Source organism: Rhinopithecus bieti, unplaced genomic scaffold (assembly GCF_001698545.2).
Source record: "Rhinopithecus bieti isolate Rb0 unplaced genomic scaffold, ASM169854v2 scaffold_30846, whole genome shotgun sequence".
In the NCBI taxonomy this organism is placed as follows: domain Eukaryota; kingdom Metazoa; phylum Chordata; class Mammalia; order Primates; family Cercopithecidae; genus Rhinopithecus; species Rhinopithecus bieti.
Window position 1 is genome coordinate 2,847,607 of NW_016814438.1, and position 13,204 is coordinate 2,860,810.

Consider the following 13,204-nt stretch of genomic DNA (forward strand, 5'->3'; position numbering starts at 1 on the left):
CTCCCGGGTTTACGCCATTCTCCTGCCTCAGCCTCCCGAGTAGCTGGGACTACAGGCACCCGCCACCTCGCCCGGCTAGTTTTTTGTGTTTTTTAGTAGAGACGGGGTTTCACGGTGTTAGCCAGGATGGTCTCAATCTCCTGACCTCGTGATCCACCCGTCTCGGCCTCCCAAAGTGCTGGGATTACAGGCTTGAGCCACCGCGCCCGGCCTTGAAGAGCTTTTTTACAGTTTTTCTGCTTTGGCCTTTCTCTTAGAGACTGAATCAGTAGGGGCTGAGATGAATCTTTTGAGAAAACTCCACAGACTATTGATCCAATTTTGCATTTAGCCAAGAGTCATCACACTAGGTGATTTCTAAGGTCCTTTACAGTTAAAAACTTGAATAACAGATGTCATATAACGCTAGGATTTAAAAAGTCTAAATAAAAAAGGTAGAGAAGAAAAAAGAATGTGTTGTCTCCTCCCTAATCTTCAAATGGCCATACTATTAAATTATTTAAATGCCTGTGAACCCCACAGGGCTGCCACCTGTGACTATATTATGTAGGCTGTCCAGTAAAACTCTAGGGGCACTGTTCACTTACATGAGGATTTCTGAATCCTGGTGCTATTTAGTTTAGGCCAGATAATTCCTTTTTTGAAGGGGGTTTCCTGTGCCTTATAAGATGTTTACTAGCATCTCTGGCCTCTACCCATTAGAGCACAGACATATTGCCAAATGTCCCTTAGTGGGCAAACTACTGACCTAGATAGTAATATGAATAGTGCCCACAGTTTTGTAATTTTTTCTCATTGTATTCTTTACCACTTACTGCTTAGGTGTGTGCATACAAATTTGATTTTATAGGAGAGGAAAAGTGTCTTGATGTTAAACAACTGCTATACTTGCCTTCAATTGCCCTATTTATAACCTGAGTTCTAAGGCCATTTATATGAGTTCATCAAATTTCCTAAGATACCTGTTGAGTACCTACTGTGTGGCACAGATACTGGATGAAGGAATAATAGTTAATCAGGTAAAGAAAACCACCTGTGATTAGAATTGAAATGGGAAACTGCAAACTAGTGAAGTAAGCAAGAGCCAGATTAATGCCGGATTATGAAAAGCCATGTATTCTAATTCTGTATGTTTGTAATTATACCTTTGCTATAAAACACTTCAAGTCTCTGGGTGTCAGAGTATCTAGAGCTGAACTTGGTTTAACTTGGAAGAGAAATGTTGACTTCCAAAATGAATATTTCAGAAAATGTGATTCTTTTGTATTATCGAATTCTGTTGATAATCGGATTTCTTGTCCTTAAGTATGGGCATTGAGTGTAAATATAAATGAATGTACATCACTGTACTTGATAGATGGATTAACCAGGTTCTAAGAGCTGTGAATTCCAAAACAATAGAAAAGCCTTGTTTTTACTTTGTATGATTCAGTTCCACATTAACATTTCTTTTTCTCATTTCTCTCTCTGTTTTAGTCTTGTGAAAATGCCATTGTGTGCTGGAAACCTGGCAAGATGGAAGATGATATAGATAAAATTAAACCCAGTGAGTCTAATGTGACTATTCTTGGGCGATTTGATTACAGCCAGTGTGACATTTGGTACATGAGGTTTTCTATGGATTTCTGGCAAAAGGTATCAACGTACTTTTACATTTTGAAATGATCTGACTTGTGAAAGACCATTGTAATTCTAGCTTCTTCTGTTGTGTCCATGTTCTTTTTCCTCTACAAATCTACCCTGATGTTTTGTATTGATTACTTTGCCCTTTGATGTTATTCATCAAATACTTTGGTGTTATTCATTCTGCTTTTGTGGCTCTGCATATGATCTGCAGTGCTTACTTTAAATTAAATTGGCAGTTAGGTATCAATGGTGGAAATTAGGTATTTATGTTCCATAACATAAACATTACCATAACATTACTAAGACTTAATGTTTTAGTAATTAGATTGTCAATCTACGTATGTAACTGTTCCCTAGAGAAAAATCAGGATAGAAGACAGACAAAATATTAGTTACCTAAAAATTTAAAGAAATATATTGTTAGGATTTTGTGGTAACAAATTACTTGGGTATTTATTTCTGTAAGAAAACTTTGGAAGAGCTTTCCACAGCTTTTGCTGTATTTCTTGAAGGCAGAAGAAAAAGTAAGTATCATGCTAACAATGTAAATTTGTAAGGCCCTTCATAAATTTGCAAAATGCCTTCTTACTTGCTCAAGACACTTGTGATGTATTAATTGGTCTTATTTATATTTACAAATCAGGAATATAAGACCCAAAGAAATAGTCAAGAGCACAGAGGCTGGAACTGAGCTTTTTCTGAAACAAGAAAGCTGTCTGAGGATTCCTCCAGTGCTTTAGAACCTGGTAATTTTATTAATTTGATGTTTTTAAAAATATGTTTATACAGATGCTTGCATTGGGCAATCAAGTTGGCAAACTTTATGTTTGGGATTTAGAAGTAGAAGATCCTCATAAAGCCAAGTAAGTATTTAGAAATTTCTGTTCAAAATTTCAGGCTTTTTCTCCACAGTTGTATGCCAATGTAGAAAAGATCATTTATATTTGCAGTGCCATCCTTAAGTCATTTTTAACATTTACTGTTTTCAGAGTTGAAGTTAATTTTATTCCAATAATTTTGTTTTCCTAAGTACCTTGGTGACAAGTTATTTCTCGTTTTTATACAAATTATATAGTGCTTGTTGAACTTAAAATATATCCAAATTTTATAAAATTTGAGACTGACTCTTAGTGAAGTATATTCTGGTTTTAAATGCTTTTCATATGAGTTGGAACATCTGCTTATTTTCTAATCCACTGTTTTAGGGTAGACACTGACAACGTTATGTGTGGTCTTTAACCTGTTGTCATGTTTTTTTCCCTAGATGCACAACACTGACTCATCATAAATGTGGTGCTGCTATTCGACAAACCAGTTTTAGCAGGGATAGCAGCATTCTTATAGCTGTTTGTGATGATGCCAGTATTTGGCGCTGGGATCGACTTCGATAAAATACTTTTGCCTAATCAAAATTAGAGTGTGTTTGTTGTCTGTGTAAAATAGAATTAATGTATCTTGCTAGTAAGGGCACGTAGAGCATTTAGAGTTGTCTTTCAGCATTCAATCAGGCTGAGCTGAATGTAGTGATGTTTACATTGTTTACATTCTTTGTACTGTCTTCCTGCTCAGACTCTACTGCTTTTAATAAAAATTTATTTTTGTAAAGCTGTGTGTTTAGTTATTTTCATTGTGGTGAAAAAACGTTAAAAGTAATAAAATTATGCCTTATCTTTTTATAATGCTTGTTTTTTGTAGTTCTCTTAACCAGAGAAAGTTTTATAATACAGAGATTAAGTATAGGCTCTAGAACTAAACTGAATTCAAATCTTGGCTGTGCCACTACATGACCTTGGATAAACAACCTCTCAATGCTTGGTTCCTTGTGTATAAAACAGGGATAATAATACTTGCCTCAGGGTTATTGTGAGGATCAAATGATTCGTTATGTGTGAGGCAGTTAGAACAGTATTTGACATATAATAAGCCCTAAATATATTTTAAGTGTTTATAATTATTGGAGATTATATTTCCTATGGTTTTATATTTTTTAATGATTTCTTACATAATAGTTTCATAAGTAATATTTAGAATTCTATAGAGTTAGAACCTATGATAATGTTTGACTGTAACCTTTCTTTATAGTTTAAAAAAATATTATTGCCATTAGATTTGCAACTAGGCCATTGATAACCTTAGAGGAGATATCATTAGAGCAAAGGAGGAGAGGATATAGAAGCTTAAATTCAGTGGGTTGGATCATGAAAGAGATGGCAAGTATGTTCATGTAGTGAGTTGTTGCCCCTTTTCTAGAAAGTTGTTACTGGCTAAGAGAGATTAAGTAGATTGAGATCATAAGGTTGGGAATAGTTGGTTATTTTGTCTCCAACATAAGGCACATTGCATTTATTTGTGGGCAAAAATTCCCTAAAGAGTGAAGACCAAGATCACATGTGGAGGGGTTAACTTGAAGCAGAGGAGTGAAGAAAGCCGGAATGATCATGAAGCTAAGGTTGGAGGTGAAATGAGGTGAGCCAGAGAAAAATACAAAAGACTGAATTTTGTCAGGTTTTTAAAAAGACTCCTGAACCTTGTTTCTATAAATATGTATATTTTTAAAGTTTGATTTTGATATTGTACAGTATTTGACACTGCCCCTTCTTGAGCTATCTCTGAAGCACAGTTTACTTACCTGGTAGTAGTATAATGCTTAAGTCTGAATAAACAGGAAAACGAACTGCCTTTTACTGTCTGGGTCCAATGGACCCTTCAATTGTTTTTTAGAAATTTTAATAGGAACTTTAAGAAGTAAACCTTTATAGCAAGTAAATTCTTATGTACAAACATCAAAAGACAAGGAATACTGTCATAGCCTTTTAGCAAAATGAGATTTCTTAGGTTCTTCTTGCAAAATACTGCATGATGAAATCCTTCCTGTTGCATGATTAACTAGGTGAGAATGTCATCTTTCCTTTTGGTTCTTAGAAATGTATTATTCACTACTCCATTCTTGAGGTTAGTTTTAATTTTTTTGGAGACAGTCTCACTCTTTTGCCCAGTCTAGAGTGCAGTGGTGCAGTCTCAGAGGTCTCACTGCAACCTCTGCCTCCCAGGCTCAAGTGATTCTCGTGCCTCAGCCTCCCAAGGAGCTTGGATTACGGGTGTGTGCCACCATGCCCAGCTAATTTTTGTATTTTTAGTAGAGATGGGGTTTCACCATGTTGGCTAGGCTAGAATATCGAGTGTTAAAGTTAGTGCAGATGGGCTGGGTGCGGTGGCTCAATGCCTGTAATCCCAGCACTTTGGGAGGCTTGGGTGCGTGGATCACGAGGTCAGGAAATCGAGACCATCCTGGCTAACACAGTGAAACCCCGTCTCTACTAAAAATACAAAAAAAAAAAAAAAAAAATAGGCGTGGTGGCGGGCACCTGTAGCCCCAGCTGCTGGGGAGGCTGAAGCAGGAGAATGAGGTGAACCCAGGAGGTGGAGCTTGCAGTGAACCGAGATCGTGCCACTGCACTCCAGCCTGGGCAACAGAGCGAGACTCCGTCTAAAAAAAAAAAAAAGTTAGTGCAGATAATGAAAGGACCAGGAGTGAGAACTCGGGCCAGTTATCAGCCACATTCTTTATACTCTATTTTTGCCCTCTCTCCTTTCCCTGAAATACTGAGGAAGTAACATCTCTTTTCCTAATGGATGCTATCCAGAGGGCCACCCCACACCAGTTATCTCATTAGCCTACAAAAACACATTCTTTTCACTCAAGTGATCTCAAGGTTCTTAGAAGTTGCATCAGGAAATGGAAATCAAGAAGAAATTGTTTTTAATTGACAATTGTATATATTTATAGGGCACAATATGATGCTTTATACATATATACAATGTAGAATGAGCAAATTGGGCTAATACATCCATCACTTTTTTCCTCATCTTAAAGGAAAAGCCTCCAACTTTTCACTATCAAGTATGATGTTAGTTATTGGCTTGTCACACATGGCCTTTATTGGGTTGAGGAACATTCATTCCTTCTATACCTATTTTGTTGGGGGTTGTCATGAAAGGGTGTTGAATTTTGTCAAATGCTTTTTCTGCATCTATTGTGATAATGTACAGTTTTTGTCCTTCATTCTGTTCATATGGTGAATCACATTTATTAATGTGCGTATGTTCAAACATCCTTGCATCCCAGGGATAAATCCCATGTGGTCATGGCAGATGATTCTTTTAATGTATTGCTGAAGATGATGGTTTGCTAGTATTTTGTTGAGTATTTTTGTATTTATGTTCATCAGGGATATTGTTTCTGCTAGTGTCCTTGGTCTGGCTTTGGTATGAGGCTAATACTGGCCTTGTAAGATGAGTTTGGAAGTATTCCGTGCTTTTCATTTCTGGGAAGAATGTGAGGATTGGTATTAATTCTTTAAATGTTTAGTAGAAACAGAAAAGCCCAGTGTTGGGCTTTTGGGAGACTTTATTTGTTAACGGTTGTAATATTTCCTCTTCCATTTCTGATTTGAGTCCTTTTTTTCTTATTAAGTGTTATAAGGGTTTGTCAGTTTTGTTTAGCTTTTTATTCTTTCATTTTTTTTGTTTTCTATTTCATTTATTTCTGCTCTGATCTTTGTTATTTCCTTCCACTAACTTGAGGTTTAGTTTGTTCTTTTTCTAGTTCCTTGAGGTGTTGAGGTTTGCGTTGTTGGTTTGCAATCTTTTTTAATGCTATACACTTCTCTCTTAAAACTACTTTTGCTGCATCTCATAAGTTTTGACATGTGTTTCCATTTTCATTTGTCTCAAAGTATCTTTATATATGTTTTTAGAGTCGGGGTCTTGCTATATGTTGTTCAGGCTTAGAGTTCAGTGACTTCGCAGGTGCAGTTACAGCTCTCACTGCAGCCTCGAACTCCTGGGCCCAAGTGATCCATTCCTGCCTCAGCTTCCCAAGTAGCTACGACTGTAGACATGCATCACTGTGCCAGGCTTTCAAGAGATCTTTCAATTTCTCTTTTAGTTTTTTCTTTGACCCAATAATTGCCCAGTGTATTTCTTACACAGTGTCTTAGGAAGGATAAAACCAGCTTTGATATGTTGGCTATTATGTTTCTGAAAAGACAAGACAGGGTGGTTTTTCTTAACTCTGTACTTGAAAGTTTCAAACATATAGAAGAGTGAAGAAAGTAGTGAATACGATGTACCAAGTCAAGCTTCAACAATTATCAGTACATAGCCAATATTGATTTATTTATACATCCACGCCAGATTGTTTGGAAGCACATCCCAGACTTCATTTTATCTGTAAAAATTTACTCTGTATTTCCAATAAAGACTTTAAACAAAATATCAATACCATGCTCACACTTTAAAAAGTAGTTTCTAAATTATATATGCAGTTTATTTAGAAGTATAAAGAAAAAAGTAAAAACTACCTTTACTACCCAGAAATAATTGCTTTTAGTGATGGGATATACTTTGTATGTGTAAGTTTAAAGAATTGTGATTGTCTGAATATATTGTTTATATGTTGCATTTTCAGATTCCCAGTAATTCTTAACAGATTATTCTGTTTGCATATCTTTTAATACATTTCATGAATGTACCATTATCTATTTAATTCCTTGTTGTTGGACATGTTCATTGCTTCCAGAGTTTTGCTATTATAGATATTTTGATTAACAGGCCAGTACACAAGTCTTTGTGTAACTCTCAGGCTCATTTTAGAATTAGGGTATTTCTTTCTTATTAAGTTTGTACCAAATTACACTTGCGCCAACAGCATATGGTAGTGCCCATTTCAGTTTTGTTGTTACTAGTTTCCTGTGTATTATCTCTGTAGATCAGGGTGCTTTTTCTGTAAAGAGCTAGATAGTACTATTTTAGGCTTTGCCATACAGTCTCGTTATAACTATTCAACTCTGCTGCTGTAGGGTGAAAGCAGCCATAGACAACTGAGTATGGCTGTGTACCAATAAACTTTACTAACCAAAACAGGCAGTGGCAGGGCATGGTGGCTCATGCTTGTAATCCCAGCACTCTGAGAGGTTAAGGTGGACAGATTGCTTGAGCCCAGGAGTTCGAGACCAGCCAGGGCAACATGGTGAAACCCCATCTCTACTACAAATACAAAAAAAATTAGCCAGGCATGGTGGTGCATGCCTATATTCCCAGCTACTTGGGAGGCTGAGGCAGAAGTTAAAAAAAGAACAACAAACAACAGGCAGTTGGCTAGATTCTGTCCACAAGCCATAGTTTGATAACCTCTTCAGTGGATACTAGTTACTAAACAAAGCAAAACAAACAAAGTAAGACTGAAGCAGGCCCCTAAAGTTGTTGAAGATTTAAGTCAACCAAATAGTTTACAATCAAAGATCACCAGATAGACAATGAAGCAAGTTCTATGGCTGAGAGTTGAAACAATAATAATAATAATAATAATAAAAACTTAGACCACCAAAGACTTTAGATATTGCAATTTTCAGATATATAAAACAGCCACCTTATTTTAAAATTGCAACTCTCCCTCTCTGTACTTTCTTCTTCCTTGTTATTCTCCATTTCAATTACCACCTACTATACTACATAATTTGCTTATTTGGTTTATTGTATTTCTTCTGCTACTATGATGTAGTCTATATGAGAGCAGGGTTTTTATTTCACTGGTATAACCCCAGCACCTAGAGCAGTGTCTTTCATGTAACAGGGGTCCAATAACTATTGGTTGAATAAATGAAACAGAAACAGTCATAAAAATAAGCAAACAGTAAGAGGCTATGATGACTGATGAGGTGAATATGAAAGGGAAACAAATAGAACTTTTTGAAATGAAAAATACATTTGTTGAAGTAAAAAATTCAACCGACGGGTTAGACAGGTTAGTCACAGCTGAATAGAGATTAGTGAATTGGAGGTGATCTTTAGAAATTACCTAGAATGTGGCACAGAGAATCAAGAAAATGGAGAATATGAGAGGTTAAGAAATACAGAGGATAAACTGAAAAGATCTAACATTTAATTGGAGATTAATATTTAATTGGAGATCCAGAAAAACAAAAAAAGAATGAAGTGAAGGCAGTATTTGAAGAGGTAATTATCTTACTTGCTCCAGGATACTTGAGTGCCATGTGGGCATGTATGATAGAGCTAGGAGAAATGGCAGGTGGTTCTGGCATCTTCCTTACCAGCATGTCTCCCACTTTGACTGCAGTCTTGGCCGCTGATGTGCCAGTCTGCTTCAGTCTCTACCAAGCCCAAAACTTCACCCTCTATCAGGTCCTGAGGAAAAGCAGCTTCCATGGTTTATTTCAAGCTGGATGAGGATCCAATTGATGCCATATCCCTGTTGTAGCCTTTTGTGGTGAGACAGGGCTCTCATCAGGACAGCAGGTTTTTCAAAGCCTTCTACACTGATGTGAAGGACAGTAAGATGTGGAAGTTCCTGGGTTTTGCTTTTGGACAATGGGAACCAAGGGTGGCATCCCCACACTCCATAGTGTAGGGCCTGACACGATCTAAACTCCCTCCTCCAGTAATCATTCATCAGGAGTTTCAGTGTTGTGATAACCCAGGAGTTCTCCACATAGTGGCACATCATGGAGCTCATTTCCTTCCTGGATTACAACTGTACCTTGGACAGTGAGGGCTCTTTTGGAAGTGGACAGCTAGCTGACCTGTCCTCCAACTCAAAAGTGTACAAGACCTGTTCAGCAGAGGTGTTAAGCACCCCCACACTCAATGTCCATTCAGGCCAAAAGTATGCTCTTTGCCCAAAGGGAACCAAAGTCATGATGACATATGCCAGAGCTTGGGTAAAGGATACAGTGAGGATTCTTGGATTTCAGAACAAAGTCTTCCTGGAGCCCCCTGTACTTCATGAAGCCTGTCTCCAGCTCATTGTCAAAGAAATGTAGATTAATTCAAGAGGAACACAGGATGCTATTGGTCCTGTTCCTAGTCCTGAAGACAAGGTCAGCTATGTAATATCCAGGGCCCAGTGCAAAATGAAAAGGCAAACTCCTTGGGCCAGGTGCGGTGATTCATGCCTGTAACTCCAGCACTTTGGGAGGCCGAGGTGGGTGGATCATCTGAGGTCAGGCGTTTGAGACCAGCCTGGCCAACATGGTGAAACCTTGTCTCTACCAAAAATACAAAACTTAGCTAGGCATGATGGCATATACCTATAATCACAGCTACTCAGGAGGCTGAAACATGAGAATCACTTGAGCCCGTGAGGCAGAGGTTGTGGTGAGCTGAGATTGCACCACTGCACTCCAGCCTGGGCAACAGAATGAGACTCCGTCTCAAAAACAAAAACAGAAAAGGCTGGGAAAGGTGGTTCATGCCTGTAATTGCAGCACTTTGGGAGGCCAAGGCAGGAGGACTGCTTGAGCTCAGGAGTTTGAAACCAGCCTATGCAACATAGCAAGACCCTGTCTCTACAAAATGTTTTAAAATTAGCTGGGTGTGGTATTGTGCACCTGTCATCCCAGCTACTGGGGAGGCTAAGGTGGGAGTATCACTTGAGCCCAGGAGGCTGAGGCTGCAGTGAGTTGTGATCACACCACTGCAATCCAGCCAGGGTGACAGAGCAAGACCCTGTCTCAAAAGAAAAGAAAAAAAAAAAGGAAAAATTAGGTTAAAGGTACTAATTATAAAGCTTTTTCCATTCTTTAACGATTTCTCAACTGGTCATGGTTTTAAATTTTGCTATTTAATACCATTCTAAGTAAAGTTAAATTGTTAGCATGAATTTTAGTATTCATTTTCATATTGTGTAATGATCATTTTATTTTTTTGAGATAGTTTCGCTCTTGTTGCCCAGGCTGGAGTGCAATGGTGTGATTTAAGCTCACTGCAACTTGTGCCTTCCAGTTTCAAGCGATTCTCCTGCCTCAGCCTCCCAAGTAGTTGGGATTACAGGTATGTGCCACCACGCCCAGCTAATTTTTGTATTTTTAGTAGAGATGGGGTTTCACCATGTTGGCCAGGCTGGTCTTGAACTCCTGACCTCAAGTGATCCGCCTCGGCCTCCCAAAGTGCTGGGATTACAGGTGTGAGCCACCACGCCTGGTGTAATGATCATTTTAAATACAAACATAAGAGCCTTTACCTCTTATGTGAAATGCTAGAAATTACAAAATTGGTATTTGTCTTATACACACAATTATTTTGTTCTTACCAGGGGAGTGGAAACACTGCACAAAAGTAATTCAACTTTTATTTGAGACAGAGTCTCACTCCGTCGCCCAGACTGGAATGCAGTGGTGCAATCTCGGCTCACTGCAACCTCCACCTCTCAGGTTCAAGCAATTCTCCTGTCTCAGCCTCCTGAGTAGCTGGGATTACAAGTGTGTGCCACCACAGCCAGCTAATTTTTTTTTTTTTTTTTTTTTTTGGTATATTTAGTACAGATGGGGTTTCGCCATGTTGGCCAGGCTGGTCTGGAACTCCTGGCCTCAAGTGATCCTCCTGCCTCAGCCTCCCAAAGTGCTGTGATTACAGGCGTGAACCACTGTGCCTGGCTGAGATGACAAATAGGATGAAGTTTGGGGTGTTTAGAAGAAAAAAAATGGGGTGAGAAAGGAATAAGATGTGGCTTTGAGTATATCATCTACTACAAAATACTGGAAAAAGGCTGGTAGAAACTCAGTGACTTTAAGGAATGCAGCTCCTTGCCAGCAACGGAACAAAGCTGGATGGAGAATGACTGACGAGTTGAGAGAAGGCTTCAGATGATGAAACTTCTCCGAGCTAAAGGAGGAAGTTCGAACCCATCGCAAAGAAGCCGAAAACCTTGAAAAAGATTTGACACATGGCTAACAAGAATAACCAGTGTAGAGAAGTCCTTAAATGACCTGATGGAGCTGAAAACCATGGCACGAGAACTACATGATGAATGCACATGCTTCAGTAGATGATTCGATTAAGTGGAAGAAAGGGTATCAGTGATTGAAGATCAAATGAATGAAATGAAGCAGGAAGAGAAGTTTAGAGAAAAAAAGAGTAAAAAGAAACAAAGCCTCCAAGAAATATGAGACTATGTGAAAAGACTAAATCTACGTCTGATTGATGTACCTGAAAGTGATGGGGAGAATGGAACCAAGTTGGAAAACACTCTGCAGGATATTATCCAGGAGAACTTCCCCAACCTAGCAAAGCAGGCCAACATTCAAATTCAGGAAATACAGAGAACGCCACAAAGATGCTCCTTGAGAAAAGCAACTCCAAGACACATAATTGTCAGATTCACCAAAGTTGAAATGAAGGAAAAAATGTTAAGGGCAGCCAGAGAGAGAGGTTGGCTTACCCACAAAGGGAAGCCCATCAGATTAACAGTGGATCTCTTGGCAGAAACTCTGTAAGCCAGAAGAGAGTGGGAGCCAATATTCAACATTCTTAAAGAAAAGAATTTTCAACCCAGAATTTCATATCCAGCCAAACTAAGTTTCATAAGTGAAGGAGAAATAAAATTCTTTACAGACAAGCAAATGCTGAGAGATTTTGTCACCACCAGGCCTGCTCTACAAGAGATCCTGAAGGAAGCACTAAACATGGAAAGGAACAACTGGTACCAGCCATTGCAAAAACATACCAAATGGTAAAGACCATCGATGCCACGAAGAAACTGCATCAACTAACAAACGAAATAGCCAGTTAACATCATAATGACATGATCAAATTCACACATAACAATATTAACCTTAAATGTAAATAGGCTAAATGCTCCAATTAAAAGACACAGACTGGCAAATTAGATAAACAGTCAAGACCCATCATCAGTGTGCTGTATTCAGGAGACCCATCTCATGTGCAGAGACACACATAGGCTAAAAATGAAGGGATGGAGGCAGATCTACCAAGCAAATGGACAACAAAAAAAAAGGCAGGGGTTGCAATTCTAGTCGCTGATAAAACAGACTTTAAACCAACAAAGATCAAAAGAGACAAGCCCATTACATAATGGTAAAGGGATCAATTCAACAACAAGACCTAAGTATCCTAAATATATATGCACCCAATACAGGAACACCCAGATTCATAAAGCAAGTCCTTAGAGACCTACAAAGAGACTTGGACTCCCATACAATAATAATGGGAGACTTTAACACCCCACTGTCAACATTAGACAGATCAACGAGACAGAAAGTTAACAAGGATATCCAGGACTTGAACTCAGCTCTGGACCAAGTGGACCTAATAGACATCTACAGAACTCTCCCCCCAAATCAACAGAATATACATTCTTCTCAGCACCACATTGCACTTACTCCAAAATTGATCACATAATTGGAAGTAAAGCACTCCTCAGCAAATGTAAAAGAACAGAAATTATAACAAACTGTCTCTCAGACCAAAGTGCAATCAAACTAGAACTCAGGATTAAGAAACTCACTCAAAACCGCTCAACTACATAGAAACTAAACAACCTGCTCCTGAATGACTACTGGGTACATAACAAAATGAAGGCAGAAATAAAGATGTTCTTTGAAACCAATGAGAACAAAGACACAACATACCAGAATCTCTGGGACACATTTAAAGCAGTGTGTAGAGGGAAATTTATAGCACTAAATGCCCACAAGAGAAAGCAGGAAAGATCTAAAATTGACACTCTAACATCACAATTAAAAGAACTAGAGAAGAGGCC

General features: G+C 38.4%; 1 protein-coding gene and 1 pseudogene across 3 annotated transcripts in view; both read left to right on the top strand.

The window, feature by feature from the left end:
- EED (embryonic ectoderm development) overlaps positions 1–3,235 on the top strand; it is a 40,629-nt gene extending 37,394 nt beyond the window's left edge. For 2 of the 3 annotated variants that reach the window (XM_017850869.1, XM_017850870.1), the window contains 3 exons: positions 1,477–1,635; positions 2,416–2,489; positions 2,891–3,235. In XM_017850869.1, the coding sequence (XP_017706358.1) occupies positions 1,477–1,635; positions 2,416–2,489; positions 2,891–3,017 (360 nt within the window). In that variant the 3' untranslated portion in view covers positions 3,018–3,235. Of the gene's footprint in view, positions 1–1,476; positions 1,636–2,415; positions 2,490–2,890 lie in introns of those variants that run through there. The other variant, XM_017850871.1, reaches the window with a different exon arrangement.
- Positions 3,236–9,149: 5,914 nt separating this feature from the next.
- The window catches only part of LOC108514560 (protein SET-like), a 15,248-nt pseudogene continuing 11,193 nt past the window's right edge, over positions 9,150–13,204 (top strand).